This window comes from Danio aesculapii, chromosome 5 (genome assembly GCF_903798145.1).
Source record: "Danio aesculapii chromosome 5, fDanAes4.1, whole genome shotgun sequence".
NCBI lineage: Eukaryota > Metazoa > Chordata > Actinopteri > Cypriniformes > Danionidae > Danio > Danio aesculapii.
Genome location: NC_079439.1, coordinates 5000861 through 5020059, shown reverse-complemented (window position 1 = coordinate 5020059; position 19199 = coordinate 5000861). Strand labels below are relative to the sequence as shown.

General features: G+C 37.9%; 1 protein-coding gene across 3 annotated transcripts; it reads right to left on the bottom strand.

Moving 5' to 3' along the window:
- Positions 1 to 12642: 12642 nt before the first annotated feature.
- LOC130228814 (uncharacterized) lies at positions 12643 to 17291 on the bottom strand. Of its 3 annotated transcripts, none has more exons than XM_056457268.1 (3): positions 16293 to 17291; positions 16100 to 16190; positions 12643 to 12907 (listed from the first exon to the last, which is right to left on the bottom strand). In XM_056457268.1, exons 1-2 carry the CDS (start codon positions 16997 to 16999, stop codon positions 16103 to 16105), a joined length of 795 nt encoding a protein of 264 aa, XP_056313243.1. In that variant the 5' UTR covers positions 17000 to 17291; the 3' UTR covers positions 12643 to 12907; positions 16100 to 16102. The 3 variants fall into 3 exon arrangements, with proteins under 3 accessions (XP_056313243.1, XP_056313242.1, XP_056313241.1); XM_056457267.1 differs by having other exon boundaries at positions 12644 to 12915; XM_056457266.1 differs by lacking the exon at positions 12643 to 12907 and having other exon boundaries at positions 15528 to 16190.
- Between the last annotated feature and the right edge of the window lie 1908 nt (positions 17292 to 19199).

Sequence of the window (19199 nt, the reverse complement as noted above, 5' to 3'; positions counted from 1 at the left end):
AAATGACTTGCCTTCTTAAGGACTTAATGACTTGCCTAATTACCATATCTTGCCTAATTAAAGCCTTTAAATTTCACTTTAAACTTAATACTAGTAATTTGCAAAATAATTAATATAATACTATGTACTGTCATCATGTCAAAGATGACATCAGTTATTAGAAGTTAGCTATTAGTTATTATTATGTTAAGAAATGTGCTGAATAAAATGTCTCCATTAAACAGCACTCGGGAAATATTCGGATTTTCAAAAACATGTATTTTTATTGTACGATTTATGCTCCTATTAGTTCAATTTATGTTTTTGTGTAAGTTTAAAATGTACAATCCAGAGATTATGACTGATTCGATAAAATAATAAAATAATACACTTCTATATCAATATAATACACTTGGTTGTCATTGGATTTACTTATGTTTTTTCAATGTAACACTCGTATTTAAAGCAGTTATAGATGCTGTTTTCAGGTAAAACATCTCTTACCAGGATAGAGTTCTGCTTTTCTTTCTCTCTTTCTGTCTGCTTTATCCTTTCAGTCTCTTTGCAGGCAGGTTGGATGCTGTTGTGCCTGAACTCAAAATCATCTCTACTGTCCTTTCCCCTGATATTCTGTCTTGTTGTTTGTCCTCCAGAAAGTCTCCTGTTTCTGTCATACGGTGAAGGCTGACAGGCTCATTGTGTGCCAGTTGTTGTTGAAGTGCAGTTTAAGTTTGTTCCAGCATGTGTGTGTGGGTCTGTCCAAACGCTGCTCTTTCTGCTCGCTGTTAAACCTTCAGTCTCAGTGTCAGAGTGATTTAGAGGGAGACGTCTTTAACTTACACTGAACAAAAACTAAACTCTCTCTCTCTCTCTCTCTCTCTCTCTCTCTCTCTCTCTCGTTGTTATGTGACTCCGCCCATTTCTCCGTCCTCTTGCGCATGAATAATAGCCATCACTGAGGTGCACTAAAAAGTAAACAATAAAACGCCTTTTCTCAATGTTTTCGATCTGCTCCACCTGCTTGAATCTGGCAGGAGTCAGGCAGTTTTGGTTGTTTATGTGAAGGCATAGGCTTCAGACTTGCTCATACTTGGATGAGGCAGTACAAGAATAAAACAAAACAAATATTACGAAACATAATCTTTAAAAAGGGTTCCAGAATTTTTTTTATTATTATTATTTTTTTAAAGATGATGAAATTTACTTTTTTGGCTCCACAAGTGAAGTTTCACAAACTAATTTCGAGAGGAGCACGTGATATGATTGACTGCAGCTGGGCACTCATCTACATTCACTTGTTAGCCAATCAGATTAATCCCAACGCACTATAAGTAGCCTAGCTAGAACTACTCTCTTATCTTCGTTTTCCGAAGAAAACCCCCATTCACCCCTTCTCCTCCTTTCTTACTTTACCACGGGGAGCTCTCGAGAACCACCGATCTCCTACTCCCCTCACATGCTCTATGGACCAGGCGGGAGCCCTCAGCGAGCTCAGGGTTCTCTCCCGGGACAGCATGCCAAACCTGCTAACAGTTGTCAAACAATATCTAAGTGTGAACTCTTGAAAGAGTATTTAAGTGAAAGGTGAATGTTTTTATTTAAATATATATCTTTTTTTAAAGGCTGCATTTTTTCATTCATTCATCTTCCTTCAGCTTAGTCCCTTTATTCATCAGGAACAGCTTATCCAGCACAGGTTTTATACATTTAGTTCATCCAATTCAAGTGCATGTGTTTGGACTGTGTCACCATTACATTTGTGGTAGTATTAATAACCTAAAGAAACGTTTTCCACTAAACATAAGCTTTTTGTGAAATAGAAATATTCTCTCTATATTAATATTTTTAATGCCAATTAAGACCCTTTAGGCAAGAACAATGTTTGGTTCCCCAAAGAACTTTTTCATAAAAATAATTTTTTCAAGCATCCAAACAAATAATGCAATGGAATGATTTCATTTCTCTTGCAAAGATCCATTTTAGGAACATTTTTGATTCTGCAAAACTTTCTTTTGATTACATGATGAGTACAATTTCTTTACACAAAAAAATTCATGCTAGTTTTTTAATTCCGGATGACTGAAATGTTCTTTAGGGAAAGAAAATAGTTCATATAAGGCATAAAATTGTCCGGAAAAAGGTGGTTTTTGAATGTACTCTCAGATTCAGGAGAAATACAAAGGTTGTCCAACTGTTTCAACGACCCCTGCAGACAAAACCAACAAACAGCAAATACAGATACATTCACACGCTCATCCTGTTCACCTGTCGACACACATTCCTCTTTCTGTAAGTGCTTTTCCTGAAGAGACCCCACAGAAACTAGCTGAACTGTGTCCCATTAAAGATATAGTGCTATATTAAGTGTGCTTAATTACTATGTACTTGCATGTAAATTAAAAAAACTGGCTTGTTGTAAACTAATGCTAGTTCAAAAATGAATAAATAAATACAAAAACATACCAGTAAGTGGACAGTTTTACATATTTTGTGATGGAATGTTTTTAAAAAGTCAATCAATTTTTTTTTTTTCATTTATTTCTACTTTTGAAATGCATTATGGGTCCATGAGCTTTCCTCCAACGACGTTTGATTCTAAAAAGTAAAAAAAAATAATAATTTGAAATTGAAATAATTATTGAATTATTACTAATTATTGAATAATTATTGAAATTCTTAAAAAAAAATATTATATATATATATATATATATATATAATATATATATATATATATATATATATATATATATATATATATATTTATATATATATATTTATATATATATCACTCTTTGTAATATTGCAGCCATTTGCTTAAATCATTTAAGTTCATTTTTTTTCCCTCATTAATGTCCACATAGCACCTCATATTGACAGAAAAACATGGTATGTTGACATTTTTGTTAAATAAATAATAAATTTTGATTTATTTTAAATAATAAATTTTGATTTATTAAAAGGAAAACTGAAATATCACATGGTCCTAAGTATTCAGACCCTTTGCTCAGTATTTAGTAGAAGCACCCTTTTGATCTAACACAGCCGTGAGTCTTTTTGGGTAAGATGCAACAAGTTTTTCACAGCTGGAATTCGGGGATCCTCTGCCTTCTTGCAGATCATCTCCAGTTCAGTCAGGTTGGATTGTAAACGTTGGTGGTCCACTATTTTTAGGTCTCTCCAGAAATGCTCAATTGGGTTTAAGGCAGGGCTTTGGCTGGGCCATTCAAGAACAGTCACAGAGTTGTTGTGAAGCCGCTCTTTTGTTGTTTTAGCTGTGTGCTTTGGTTCATTGTCTTGTTGGAAGGTAAACCTTCTGAGGTCCTGAGCACTCTGGAGATGGTTATCATTCAGGATATCCCTGTACTTGCCCGCATTCATCGTTGTTGGTGTTGTAAACTATGGTACATAAACATAAATTTTCTGTAAGTGATTTTACAGACTAATTTCTCTACATATGGTTTTATGCATTATATTATTTCAAACTACTAAAATGTCAATAAAAGTCACTTTGTTAATCTGTAGTTGAATTTTCTACTTCAAAAGTCGACAGAGCAGAGATCGACATCCCATATAATCCCATATATCCCAATAAACAGAAAACACCTGTGAATCACAAAATACGCAAACCAATAATAAAGATACACTTTTGTTTACAATCAACTGTTGGACTTAAAGGTGTCATTTTAATGTAATTTAAATTGTTAACCCAACAGCATTTGAACCAGCATTGGGTTACAACAAACCAGCATTTTTCAAGTGTTGTGTAATTTTACTAGCATTGGTCATCCTTCTGTTTTTCTCATTCTGGCCTCATCCGTAAGTGTGTTGGTGAACGCTGACACACGCTCGTGTGTGCTGCTGTGTGGTCTTCATGTGTCAGTCAGTATAACAAAACTATAACAGTCTTAATCCTCAAACAGAGAGATTTCATCGCCTGCTGCTCGAGGGAAAACAAGAGTCTGATATGAACGGGATGCTACAGTGTATTTTACAGCATGAAATAATTGATGTTTTATTTCCATGGTGGAGGAGGACTTCTGGGAGTCAGCTGAAATGTGAACCGGCTTTTCTGCGTGTCTTTGCTTTGTTCAGTGTGGATCTGTTGGTGAAAACCCCAACATTCTACTGTACATCTCAAGCTACACAAAATGACTGAATGAGTACGTTCACATGGACACCAATAATCTAATTTTAATATGATTAGGACAATACTCTGATTAAGAGTCTACCATATAAACAGCGATTTTTGAAGACCTTAATTCGAGTAAAGTCCAGTGTCCCTGTGTCTGTGGTTACACGCAGTAAACAGCAATGAGTTCGGTGAACCGATGACCTTCATGGCCAATCACAGTCATTTCTGTTGAGCATGTGAACACAATGGCAAATCAGCGCTCAAATGTTAGCGGGAAATGGACGTTTTTAAAATTACAGTCCCAAATTGGTATCGAATTCCAGTATCGTGACAACCTTAAGGTACAAATATACACATACACAAGTATGTTTCTGCTCCCAACCAGAAAGAGACTTAGAAACAGACGTTTAAATTATGATATAATAAATAATCTGTGAACTATTTTTTGCAAAAAAAATATGTTTTCCGCTTTGCCAAAGAACAGCGATTTGTTCATATTCTTTCCAGTTTTCTTTGGGTTATAAATAAGGTTAAAATCAAAGGCAGAAGCTCAGGACGTGCTTTTAGCGCAGGCCATATTTTGTCCTCTGATGTGAAGCTTACACATCACTTAAAGTGTTGGATTGTGCAGCTTTTCCTTCAATGTTCTGCGGATGGGATCATAATTTGGCAGCAGATGCTGTTTTTAGCCTGTGCTGTAAAACGGGATGAGGTAAGAGCTCAGACTTAAAGTAAATCACAAAACATTTAGGAAATCACACTGAGACGTGCACGGTGTCGTAAAGTGCTGTATTTTCTTTTTCCTGAGTGTTGAGGGTCTGTTTCTGAGCCCCTCACCTAACGGGAGCTGGTTAGTGATGGTGGTCCAGCCGGGACCGCAGGGCAAAACGGAGAACTGGTCAATATTACAGTACATCATCCCATTATTATGGTAAATTATCTAACATGCATGTCTGAGTCAGCTTTCTTATTCGAGTATTACTTATAAATAGGCCCACACGGAATCTGCGCGCGCAGAATTATGCAGATTTTCCACAGATTTTCCACAGATTTTCCGCAGATTTCCGCAGATTTTTAGCCCATCATTAATTGTGTTTATTTACTTGTGTAAATGTGTATAAATTTATATTAATTCAGTTTTTAAATTAATTTCAGTAATATTATTGACTAATATGAAAATGTTCATCTGATTTATGTTCAACGCAGATTGTACAGTAATATTTTCTGTCTTTTAGTAGATATATTATATGAGAGTCTTTGTTTGTTTACCAAATAAAGTGAATCTAATTGGATTTGCATTTTAAACATTAAATAAAATTATAAGATATTATTTTTATTTCATATATTAAGGTTTTAGTTATGATAATCCCAAAATAATTCAGCAGAAATACCAATTTTTACCTAAATTCTCCGCAGAAATAGCAGAAAACGGCTGCAGATTCCGTCTGGCCCTACTGATAAACTAGTTCTTTTGTACTTTTCTTTTTTTTAATATATTTTAAAATTTACGCTGATATTTTGGCTTCGCATGAACAAACTATCATTATAATCATTACATAGGGTGAGCTAAATAATTTCCCTTAAGCTACCCTTGAAGCTAATGTAGTTATATAATGTCTTTATATAACAGTACTTGTACTACAAATGTACATAAAAGTACATACTGTCGTGTACACAAATTAAATAAGATTACACTTTAGATTTAGGTGTATTTGCTACAGTATAATTATTCATTTTATTAAATTTAAATTAAGTTATTGTATTTATTATATGCGGGTTAGGTTTAGGTATAGTTGCACATAATTTTACATAATTGTAGTTAATTTAGTAAATACATGGAATGTGTAGTAAGGACACTTTTTATAAAAGTGTTCAGCTGTATTGCATAATTTTTTATGTATACACTAACCCGTGCATTATTCAGCCACAAGATGGCGCCAAACAGTCAAAAACCCTAAGCTGACCGAAAGAAATATCTTTATGGAGTATACACTAACCTGAGCGTTATTCAGCCACAAGATGGCACCAAACAGTCAAAAACCCTAAGCTGACCGAAAGAAATATCTGTATGGAGTATACACTAACCTGAGCGTTATTCAGCCACAAGATGGCGCTAAACAGTCAAAAACCCTAAGCTGACCGAAAGAAATATCTGTATGGAGTATACACTAACCTGAGCGTTATTCAGCCACAAGATGGCGCTAAACAGTCAAAAACCCTAAGCTGACCGAAAGAAATATCTGTATGGAGTATACACTAACCTGAGCGTTATTCAGCCACAAGATGGCGCTAAACAGTCAAAAGCCTAAGCTGACCGAAAGAAATATTTGTATGGAGTATACACTAACCTGAGCGTTATTCAGCCACAAGATGGCGCTAAACAGTCAAAAGCCTAAGCTGACCGAATGAAATATCTGTATGGAGTATACACTAACCTGAGCGTTATTCAGCCACAAGATGGCGCTAAACAGTCAAAAACCCTAAGCTGACCGAAAGAAATATCTGTATGGAGTATACACTAACCTGAGCGTTATTCAGCCACAAGATGGCGCCAAACATTCAAAAACCCTAAGCTGACCAAAACAAATACCTGTATGGAATATACACTAACCTGAGCATTATTCAGACACAAGGTGGCGCCAAACACTCAAAAAGTACAGTAGATAGATGTGAATATGTGAATTTCCCAAATGAGCCTGCGTTATTTAGTGGTTGTTATCTCAGAATAACACACCTTGGAAAGTCATGATTGACCAATCAGAATCGAGTATTCAAGACAGCCGTGTAATAAAAAGTGTTATTGAAATATCTAGCTGAAGGCCACTCAACTAATACTGGAGTGAACATTTAGAGAGACTGAACTTGAGGCGAGTGTGAGGATGAAAAGACAACAGAAAAGCAGCTTGTTGTGAAGTGTGTGTCCACTTTTGATTTACAAACGCCTTTGATCGGAGGTCCCGGAGAAGAGGTCACACTGTACAAATAAAGCTCCTGCACAGGGAGTCTAATTCACCTTGACAGACGGCTTCCCTTCAGTTCATACACAGAGCTATTAGCAGCAGTACGTCTAATATAGACACTAAAGAATATATTTTACACATTACAAGTCAAAGGATTTTGGGGGAGTAATATTTGTGACTGTGGTGCACTGGGTAGCACTATCGCCTCACAGCAAGTAGGTCGCTGGTTCGAGCCCAGCTGGGTCAGTTGGCATTTCTGTGTGGAGTTTGCATGTTCTCCCTATGTTGGCGTGGGTTTCCTCTGGGTGCTCCAGTTTGTGGACTTGTGGGGGAAACATGTGGTACAGGTGAATTGGGTAAGCTAAATTGTCCGTAGTGTATGTGTGTGAATGAGTGTGTATGGATGTTTCCTAGTGATGGGTTGCAGCTGGAAGGGCATCCGCTGCGTAAAACATGTTGGAATAGTTGGCGGTTCATTCCACTGTGGCAACCCCAGATTAACAAAGGGACTAAGCCGAAAAGAAAATGAATGAATGATTATTTGTGACCTTGGACCACAAAACCTTATGCACTCAATATTATTTTGCTGCTTGTTCAAACTACTTATTTAATATGAGTTGAAACGACACAATTCTTACGTTTTTTTTTTTGGGAATTACTTAATTGTTTTATGCTAAGTCCACTTAAATTTGTAAAACTGATTAAGCTAAATTAATCTATTTGTTTCGGGACAGCATGAAGGAAGTGTGTGGAGCCCAGCAGTTTTTACCCACACAAATCATTCATGCTGCCGCAACACAAATCGATTAAGTTAACATGTCAACTTTAAGTGGATTGAACATAAAACAATTAAGTTGTCCCAAAAAAAAAATCAAAAGAATTGTGTTTGTTTCAGCTCATTTTAAATAAGAAGTTGTGTGTTACGTGCCGGCATTAATTTGGTTATTTTATTGTTTATTTTTGTGTCCCAGTCCTCCTCTGTGCTTGCTCCACCTACTCCCGTCTCTAATTGGCTGTTTCACTTGTCCTTGCTGTCACCAATCCTGTTACTGCTGCTTTCTGATTGGCTGCTGCTTCATAACTCTGCTTCAGTTCCAGCCAATCCCTGCATGCCACCTGTCCTTTAAAAAGACTTCAGACTGGTAGTTCTGGAGCAGACTCTCTGTTTGATACTTTGCTCTATTGACTGTCTATTTTGGCTTGTTCGATTTGCTTTTGTGCTTTGTTAGTGTTTGATAGTTTGTTATCCCCATTTATTAGTAGTGATGGTGAAATGAAGCTTTCTGAACCAGTGAAGCGCTCGACTCAATTGTATTGGAAAAAGGTTCGTTACTCGAAGCTTTCTAAATCAGAGCTCGATGAGGACCTCTTCTGGTTAAAGTGTGGAAAGCACTGTGTTGCAATGATGTCAACTGTTCACAACTGACCAACTCATTCATGTAGTAATACAACAACAGTAATATAAACAAATAACTCAATTACTGTAGTTTTTACACATAATGTATATTACATTACACCACAGATGACTGTAGTAAAATCCAAGGTATTCAAAAGCATTTACATCTTATTCCAACTAGTCATTTACCCACCCACTTGTTCCAAGCAGGGATCGAACCAGCGATTCCTGCATGGGAGGCGAATGCACTAAGGAGGAGGCTATGTGAGTGAAGCTTTTGGGCTGCGCTCGCCAGCTGGCCTCCGTTAAACACTACACTACGATATGCAGTGGTTTTCTTTAAAGATAGTTGTAAAAAATACACTAATACACTTTAGAGTGGTTCAAAACCTTTTTACTATACATTACGATTGTATTTTAGTTTAATTACTGGTGTGTGGGACCGGTGCAGTGCTTTGAAACAGTAGAAACGTATGTAATCGATGCCTAATCTCTCTCTATACACTTTACTAACCCATGGGGGTGTTTAAACCTTTGAATCAAAATTCGAAGCAGTCACGTGGGTATAGGCGAAAATGAAGCTTCGGACGTCACTGATCACGTGATGATGGCAAAACAAATCAAGCTCCGGCACACTCCTTCACTGCGAGGTGTATCGTTTTTTTTTTTTGATACATGCTTCGAAGCCTCGACGCACAACGTCACATCACTATTTATTAGTATTGTTCGTCTTTATTTGATTTACACTTTGTTATTGTTGTTCAAGCTTGTTACGTCGCCAAATCTTCCCTATCCTCACGTTTCCCTGTGAGTTTAGAAAGATTGGTAGGTAAGTGCGTCACGTGACATACATGTCCACACGTAGATTAACATTTGTCTAGATACACCAGGTAAGATGGTGTGTGCCAACCTGTGTATTTTTGGTTTAATGGTTAGTGTAGATTAGATAGGACGTCATTGACGTTGAAGATTGTCTTTTGTTGATTAGATTAGAGGGGATTTGCTGTGAATATTAGTAAGACTGTTTGGTTTTGTATGGTTATTTTCTTTGGTGCCACCCATAGCCAGTCTTTCTAACATTTAGTTGTTTATTGTCTTTGACATTGTATATATTGTAAATATCTCATTCCCTGATTCACCCTTCACTTTTTGTAAATAAATCACCATCGTTTTGTTCACTATTTTTGTTCTCCATCCTTACTTTGTAACCCAATTTACTTTTGAGTTCAGCCAAAAACCAAATCCTCAGTTAAATGTGCAACCCCACTCACCTAGACAAAAAGGGGTTGTAACAAGTTTAAACAAGCAGCATCATTTTGAGTGTATTTGCCAATGCTTAATAAACGATTTATAGTGAGCAGTTATTATATAGTGTTAACAATATTGGCGGCACGGTGGCTCAGTGGTCAGCACTGTAGCCTCACAGCAAGAAGGCTAGTTCGAGTCCCGGCTGGAAGTTTGCATGTTCTCCCCATGTTGGCGTGGGTTTCCTCCGTGTGCTCCGGTTTCCCTCAAAGTCCAAACACATGCACTATAGGTAAATTGGGTAAGCAAAATTTTCCGTAGTGTGTGAATGTGAAAACGTGTATGGTGTTTCCCAGTACTGGATTGTGGCTGGAAGTGCATCCGCTGCATAAAATATATGCTGTAATAGTTGGTGGTTCATTCTGCTGTGTAAAGCCATGATATATAAGGGACTAAGCTGAAGGAAAATAATGAATGAATGAATGAATGTTATCAATATGTTAAACACAATCTCAGCCTCAGCATCGCTTTGTACTTCTCTTCTTGCTCTTTTTGAGTTCCTTATTTGACATTTTCCTTCAAACCGCTGGATTTCTGACAAGTTGTTTTTTTTGTCTATACATGTTACGAATTAATCTTGACTTTCTTAACGGAATTTCAGCGCATAAACGCTATCCAACACAATCAGAAACGATCCTGTGCATCCAACGTGATGCTGTAACTTCATAATTATCTCATTAAGAAAATACGCAAACATGCCATGTTCATTTATCATCTCCTTAGAGTCAGTGTTATTCTAGTATCAGCTGAACTTTAGCTAATTTTGTTGTTTGTACGGTTTTTATTAGTTGGTGTTGACTTTAAGGGGAAAAAAAAGAAAAATGTTGCCTTGGAAACTAAACTACAAAATAAATGTTCGCTTGTAGATTTCATTAGTGTCCTTAAACGTTTTCAGCAGAGCTTTTACAAAAACTTTTTTCAATAAATCTTTCCCCTATATTGATGAGAAATCTTGTCATTTAAGAGTTTTCTGTTTGTTTGCGGTTGTGAATTGCATTATGGGATGTTGATTTCTGCTCTGTCGACTTTTGATGTTGAAAATTCAATTCTACAGTTTAACAGACCCTGCTGAAAAATCCAGCTTAAACCAGCCTAGGCTGGTTGGCTGGTTTCAGCTGGTTGACCAGCCTGGTTTTAGAGGGGTTTTGGCCATTTCCAGGCTGGTTTCCAGCTATTTCCAGCCTGGTCTTAGCTGGTCAGGCTGGAAAATGACCAGCTAAATCCAGCTAAAACCAGCTTGACCAGCCTGGTTTAAGCTGGACATAGCTAGTTTTGGCTGGGCTCCCAGCCTGACTAGGCTGGTCAAGCTGGTTTTAGCTGGTCGTCTCCCAGCCTGACCAGCTAAGACCAGGCTGGAAATAGCTGGAAACCAGCCTGGAAGTGGCCAAAACCCCTCTAAAACCAGCTTGGTCGACCACCTAAAACCAGCCAACCAGCCTAGGCTGGTTTAAGCTGGATTTTTCAGCAGGGGAGTGACTTTTATTGACGTTTTACTAATAATATAATGTCTCAGAAACAATATATGGAGAAATAAGCCTGTAAAATAACAGAACGTGTGCTGAAGTTTATTACAAGGTGTTTGTAGCGTATAACCAACCCTGACAATATATCACTAAGCTACTAAATACGACCTCCAAAGACTACGTCGAATAGTTCGGACTGCTGAGCGAATCACTGGTACAACCCTTCCTACTCCCCAAGAACTGTACTTATCCAGAGCGAGCAGAAGGGCTGCCAAAATCACTCTGGACCCCTCACACCCAGCACACTGCCTCTTTGAACTTTTACCTTCTGGTCGACGCTACAGAGCACTGCGCACTAGAACAGCCCGACACAGAAACAGTTTCTTCCCTCAGGCAATCCATCTCATGAACACTTGATGATAATAATTGTGGAACCAACATCACTACTGCTATACACTTTTATACACATATACACTTATTTAACAACACACTTTACATGCCAATTTGCACATAACAGCTGCACATATAACGTTGTATATAGTAATAAACACGTACATACACTTGTCAATCTGTATATTTGCACTCACTACTTACTTCTATTTTCTTAAATATATTTATGATCTGTTTTTTGTCCTGTCTCTGTAATGCTGTTGCACTGTAGAAGCTCTGTCACCAAAACAAATTCCTCGTATGTGTGAACATACCTGGCAATAAAGCTCTTTCTGATTCTGATTCTGATTCTAAAAACTATTAAAAATGTTCATAAAAGTCACTTTTTTTTTACTTTTCAAGGTAAAAAAAATTGTTGGAAGAAATATTAACATTTCATAATGCAGTTCAAAAGCAGAAATAAATAGGGAAAAATTTAAAAATCTAAAATAAAAATCCCAAAATACGGAAGCTAATTAACTGCTAATGCTAATGTGTGCATGTGTAAAAGTGTTCATAAAATTAGTTTTACACAGGGTGAATAATAAGTCACTTTACATTTAAAAATTAAAGCATTACAGGACAAAAAATGATATGTTTTTAAAACAAACTAAATTCTGCTTCCACAAACTGACTGCTTTCAGTGTATTTATTCGTTTGAATTGCATTATGAGACCTTGATCTCTTCAATTCACCTTTATTTGTATAGCGCTTATACAATGTAGATTGTGTCAAAGCAGCTTCACATAAAAGGTCACAGTAAATAGGAACAGTGTAGTTAAGTTTGTAGTGTTTAAGTTCAGTTCAGTTTAGCTCAGTTCAGTGTGGTTTAATAATCACTACTGAGAGTCCAAACACTGAAGAGCAAATCCAACGATGCGCGGCTCTACAGATCCTGAACCATGCAAGCCAGTGGCGACAGCGGAGAGGGAAAAAAAACTTCACTAAAGGCGGAAGTGAAGAAAAAAAACCTTGAGAGAAACCAGGCTCAGTTGGGCACGACCATTTTAATTTCTCCGCTGGCCAAACGTCTTGTGCAGAGCTGCAGTCTCAGTGGCGGAGGCTGGAAGCTGGCCTCAGCGAAGACTCGTCTGTCTCTGGAGCGTCATAGGAAACAGTCTCATGTTCTCCACTCTTCCATGACCATCGCAGTAGTAGTTCAGGATTCGGCCAGGTCCAGGATATGGAAACCTTGGGATCATCTCGTCGTTGGTCTTGGATCGAATCAGTGACTCTGCATAGTCTGAGGGCCTCGGGAAGAGTATCCCCAGGTGGAAATGGAGAATAAAGAAAATAATTAGCGTAGCTGATGTTCACAGTGTATATCAGCAAGATGCATAACCTGTGTGGAAGCCCCCTAAGTGGTGCACTAAGTGTATGCTTTACTGAACAGATAGGTCTTTAATCTAGTTTTGAATTGGGAGAGTGTGTCTGAGCCTCGGACGTTATCAGGAAGGCTATTCCAGAGTTTAGGAGCTATAAATGAGAAGGCTCGACCTCCTTTACTCGACTTTGCTATTCGAGGTACTACCAGAAGTCCTGAGTTTTGAGATCTTAAAGAGCGAGTTGGATTGTAGCGAGACAGAAGATTGGTTAGATAAGCAGGAGCTAGATTATTTAGAGCTTTATATGTAAGAAGCAATATTTTAAATTCAATACGAAACTTAACAGGCAGCCAGTGTAAGGAGGATAAAATTGGGGTGATGTGATCAAATTTTCTAGACCTGGTTAGAACTCTGGCAGCTGCATTTTGTACTAATTGAAGTTTGTTAATAGAGGATGCTGGGCAGCCAGCAAACAGAGCATTACAGTAGTCCAGCCTAGAAGTCATAAAAGCATGGACTAGCTTTTCTGCATCTGAGATGGATAGCATACTTCGTAACTTAGCTATATTTCTCAGATGAAAGAAAGCAGTTTTTGTGACATGGGAAATATGATTTTTAAAAGTTAAATTGCTGTCTAATATGACACCCAGATCTTTTATAGTAGAACTAACGCTAACTTTGTATCCCTCTAATTGTAGATCGAGTTGTGAGATCTGCTGTGTACAGGATTTAGGCCCAATAAGTAATAATTCTGTTTTGTCTGAGTTTAAGAGAAGATAATTGTTGGTCATCCAGTCTTTAACATCTTTAATACACTCAGTTAGCTTGGACAGATTAGACGTCTCGTCAGGTTTAGTTGAAATATATAATTGAGTATCATCTGCATAGCAGTGAAAGCTGATCCCATGTCTTCTAATAATGTCTCCCAGGGGTAGCATGTATATTGTAAACAGTAAAGGGCCTAAAACTGATCCTTGAGGCACCCCGTATTTTACTGGGCTGATTTGTGAAGGCTGTCCATTTATATTTACAAACTGGTAACGGTCAGATAAGTATGACTTAAACCATTGTAGGGCATGTCCTTGGACACCTGTAGACTTTAAGCGATTAATAAGGATACCATGGTCAATGGTGTCAAATGCCGCACTAAGATCGAGTAGAACTAATAGCGAGATGCACCCTTGGTCAGCAGCTAAGAGTAAATCGTTGGTTATTTTCACTAATGCAGTTTCTGTACTGTGATGAGCTCTGAAACCTGACTGAAACACTTCAAAAACATTGTTGGTCTGCAGAAAGGAGCATAATTGAGCAGAAACAACTTTTTCTAGTATTTTAGATATAAATGGAAGGTTTGAAATAGGCCTATAATTAGCTAAGTTGCTGGGTTCCAGTTGTGGTTTCTTAATAATAGGTTTAATAACAGCTAACTTGTAGGGATTTGGAACATGGCCTAAAGATAAAGAAGAGTTGATAATGTTAAGAAGAGGTTCTCCTATAACAGGTAGCAATTCTTTCAGTAACCTTGTTGGAATTGGGTCCAATATACACGTAGCTGATTTAGAGCTATTTATAATTTTGTCTAGCTCTTCCTGTTGTATGATTTTAAAGCACTGTAGGTTATTTAGATTCAGAGGCGTGTTTACTGGATCTGAAGTATAAGGCGGTGCAGAAAGTTTAATATCTCCTATTTTCTGTCTAAAGCCTTCTATTTTATCACTGAAAAAATTCATGAAGTCATCACTACTAATTTGCGGTGGAACGTTTTGTTCCAAAGATGACCGATTATTTGTTAATTTAGCGATGGTGTTAAATAAGAATCTAGGATTGTTTTGATTATTTTCTATCAGTTTGCGGAGGTGCTCAGCCCTGGCAGATTTTAAAGCCCTCCTATAGCTGGACATACTGTCTTTGTATGCAATTCTAAAGACTTCTAAATTAGTTTTTTTCCATTTACGTTCCAGGGCACGGGTTGCTGTTTTGAGAGCGCGGGTATGACTATTATACCACGGTGTAGTTTTATTCTCTCTAGTCTTTTTTAGTTTGATGGGTGCCACAGTATTTAAAGTGCTAGTAAAGATGGCATCCATACTGCTGGTTACTACATCAAGGTCATTTGCGTTTGCGGGTGCATTTCGAAGTAGAGAAAGATCAGGTAAGTTATTTATAAATTCATCTTTAGTGGATGGAACAATAGTTCTACTAGGACGATATATCGGAGCGGATCTGCTAATTTCAGGTAAACACAGCTTATATAGTAAGAGGTAGTGGTCTGTAATATCATCACTTTGTGGTATAATGTCTACATCAGTGACCTCAATTCCATAAGACAGAATTAGATCTAGTGTATGCTTTAGGCGATGAGTTGGACCAATAACATTTTGCTTTATTCCTAGTGAGACCAGCAAGTCCGTAAACGCGAGCCCTAACGTGTCGTTAGCGTCATCTATGTGGATGTTAAAGTCTCCTACAATTAGTATTTTATCAGTTTTAACTAGTAAGTCAGAGATAAAATCAGAAAACTCTTTTAGAAAATTGACATAGGGTCCTGGAGGTCTATATATGGTGATTAGAGCGAGAGATAACATAGGTTTTTGCATAGTGTTTGGAAGGACAACATTAAGCGCTAGTACTTCAAAGGAGCTAAACATAAGTCCGTTTCTCTGATTAACATTAAGAATATCACTAAAGATTGACGCAACTCCACCACCACGACCAGTTTGACGAGCCTCATGTTTATATAAGAATCCTGGAGGAGTTGCCTCATTTAAACTAATATAGTCATTTTGTTTCAGCCAGGTTTCAGTGAGACAGAGTGCATTAAGATTGTTATCTGTTATTATTTCATTTATGATAAGTGCTTTAGGTGCTAGTGACCTGATGTTTAGGAGACCAAGCTTCATGAAATTTGTATTTTCACTTTTTCGTGTTTTTTCTGGTTTAATTCTTAATAGATTATTTTTGGAGCACACAGTACGTTTGTTTCTTGATCTAATAATACGAGGAACAGACACAGTCTCTATGTGGTTAGTTAGGTATGCATTACTGTTATTTTTGTGGGACGAATAGGAGTCTGTGTGGCTAAATTGTGAGTTTTGTGAATTTTTACTTACTAGTCAGATAGAGCGAAGTATTCTGGTGATGTTGTCCGACAGGAGTTCAGCTCCAGCTCGACTGGGGTGCAGCCCGTCAGCGCGGAAAAGCCTAGGACGCTCCCAGAAAAGATTCCAGTTATTGGCAAAGAGCAATTTCTGTTCTTCACACCATGTTAATAGCCATTCATTTAGAGCAAAAAGTCTACTGAACCTTTCATTTCCTCGGCGGTAGGTAGGAAGCGGTCCAGAAACGATGATCTGCGTGGCGGGCGAAGTGCGTCGAACCGTCTCGATCAGGCTCCTGAAGTCCTTCTTCAGGATCTCCGTCTGCCGGAGCCCGGTGTCGTTCGTCCCCACGTGGAGGACGGCGGCACCGAGGCTCTCGGCAGCGCTCAGGATAGTAGGTATCTGTGCAGAAATATTCTTAACTCGGGCACCAGGGAAGCAGAAAGTGCGTACTTTGTTACCTTTGGAGGAAGTGGAGCGGACGTGGCGGACGATTGAGTCGCCAATGATGGCAACATCGCGACCCGTCTCGCGGAGAGGGGCGAAGCGGTTCTCCGTGGGGATCTCGAACACCGGAGGAGGAGACGTTCTGCCCCGGGACCTGGCAAGCACCTTACGCGGTTGCACCCAGGGGCCGTGGTAGCCGGGAGTCGGCGTGAACGACGCCTGGGTGCACCGCGTCCTCGGTGCGCTGGGCCTGGACAGAGAAACACGCGGGGTTGAAGAAACTGGGAGATTGTCGTTGTATCGGACACTTACCTCAGACGAGCGAGTACGGGTTAAGAGCAGAGCCCTGATGCCCTCTCGCTTCGTCTCCAGCGAGCGAATCTGGGACTCCACCGCTTCCAGCTCCAGCTCCAGCGCCTCCATCGATGCCTCTCCTGCACTCAAGGACAGACACGCAAGCGACATTGTACAAGGTGAAGAGCAAAGCCAGAAAGTGAGAAAATAAATGAGTGAAAGGGGTTGGTAGCTTTAGCTGACCAGCGGTGCTAGCAGGCTAAAGCTACAAACACCAAGCGGATGCTCGAGAAACAGAACGTTTAAAAGTAGATTTGTTTGTATGAGTGTGTTAGGGGATTGTTCACCCCAAGTAGGAGAGATAAATATTTAGTGAATGAGGAAGTATTTTAAGATAAAAATGTAAATTGCGAATCTAAACTCCAAACAAACGCAGCGAACTCCAAACAAACGCAGCGAAGCAGTGACGTTGAGCACCGAACTCGCTCTGGAAGTCCCAGAAGTCATTGCCAGAAGTCTCTGCTCTGTTAACTTAACGATTGTGTGATGGTAAGCACTTTTGCTTCACAGCAAGAAGGTCACTGGTTTGAGTCCCGGCTGGATCAGTTGGCGTTTCAGTGTGGAGTTTGCATGTTCTCCCCGTGTTGGCGTGGGTTTCCTCCGGGTGCTTCGGTTTCCCCCACAGTCCAAACACATGCGCTATAGGGGAATTGGATGAACTAAATTATAGTGTATGTATGTGAATGAGTGTGTATGTGTGTTTCCCAGTACTGGGTTGAGGCTGGAAAGGCATCCGCTGTGTAAAACATGTGCTGGATAAGTTGGAGTTTATTCTGCTGTGGCCATCCCTGATAAATAAGGGACTAAGCCGAAAAGAAAATGAATGAATGAATGAATTAAGTTTAATATTAACAGTAACATATTTAATTTCTTACCCCACTGATTTATATTATTGCATAATTTGACATTAATATAAAAAATGTGTAATTTGTGTTTTAAAGAATAATCAAACTTTTCAGTAATTCAGTATTTTTTTTCCATTTTAATTTGGGTTAAAAATAGCTAAAATAACTGAATAAAAAATGGAAATAACTAAAGAAATAACTTTTTAAAGTTCCTTTTTTTAATTCAAAGGGACTTACAAGTGAGGTTAAAAGAAGCACTTTAAATCATCAGAGTTGCAGTTTATAAATGCCATGACTTTTTTCATTTATTTATTTTTACATAAAAAACATACAGACATAAACAAACAGCGCTTACTGTCGACGTCAGAATTAGCCTGGATATTTTTCCCCGATTTCTGTTTAACGAAAAGATTTTTTTCAACATAACAGTTTTAATAACTCATTTCTAATAACTGATTTATTTTATCTTTGTCATGATTACAGTACAGAATGTTTGTCTAGTTATTTTTATATTCAAGATACTAGTATTCAGCCTAAGCTTTTGACTACCCCACCAAGAAAAACATTTTTGGATTGCATTTCTTAACTCTAATGTTGCTAATTAACACACTCAATGCTTTTTTTTTCCAAAACATCCCATAATTTCTAAATAATCAACCTCTACCAAATAGTTAATATGTCGGTTCAGGGTAAAAGTACCAGAATTAATACATATACCATGGAAAATCAGTCTAGGACCAGTTTATTTGAATAAATATTCAAAATAAAACACTGTTGAATACTAAACCATCTTTAATTCTCATTTAACATGTTTTCTTGTTTGTTTGTTTGTTTGTTTGTTTGTTTGTTTGTTTGTTTGTTTTACAGCAAAAGCAAAATTAAATGTAGGAGTGCAACAGGATTATGTTTGATTTCTGTGTAAACCAACAATGCTGTGTGTGTAAACCATTATTTAACAGTCATTATTTAAACAGTTAAAACATGGGTCACACTTTATTTTGATGGTCTGTTTGTTGAATTAAGTTACATTCCATCTATATGCCGACTAATTCTTATTAGATTATAAGTAGTCTGTTAGGTTAGGGTTAGTGTAAGTTGACATGTACTTGCAAAGTTTCTTATAGTCAGTTAAATGTCTGTTGAAGGAGCAGTATCAACAGATATTAAGCAGACAGTCTACTAATACTCAAATGGACCATCAAGATAAACTGTTACCAAAACACGGTCAAGCATTTAGTAGAGCGGCAGTCAAAGGGTTAAAGTGACATTTAAAGGCTTAACTAGGTTAATTAGGCAAGTTAGGGTATTTGGCAAGTCATTGTACAACAGTGGTTTGTTCTATAGACAATCCAAAACAAATATAGCTTAACCCTCCTGTCGTGTCCACATCCTGCCCCTTACTTTAGTCTGTTTTAACTGCTCTTATATTAGCACAAAAATAATTTTTCTCCACCAAATTTTTATTC

Bases quoted from the DNA above. Each gene is read 5' to 3' on its own strand.
- LOC130228814 (XM_056457268.1), bottom strand. From the start codon at position 16,999: ATGTCGCTTGCGTGTCTGTCCTTGAGTGCAGGAGAGGCATCGATGGAG. The intron at 16,191-16,292 runs GTTCAGTAGACT...GGAGCGTCCTAG, and splicing joins TACCGCCGAGGAAATGAAAG to GCTTTTCCGCGCTGACGGGC.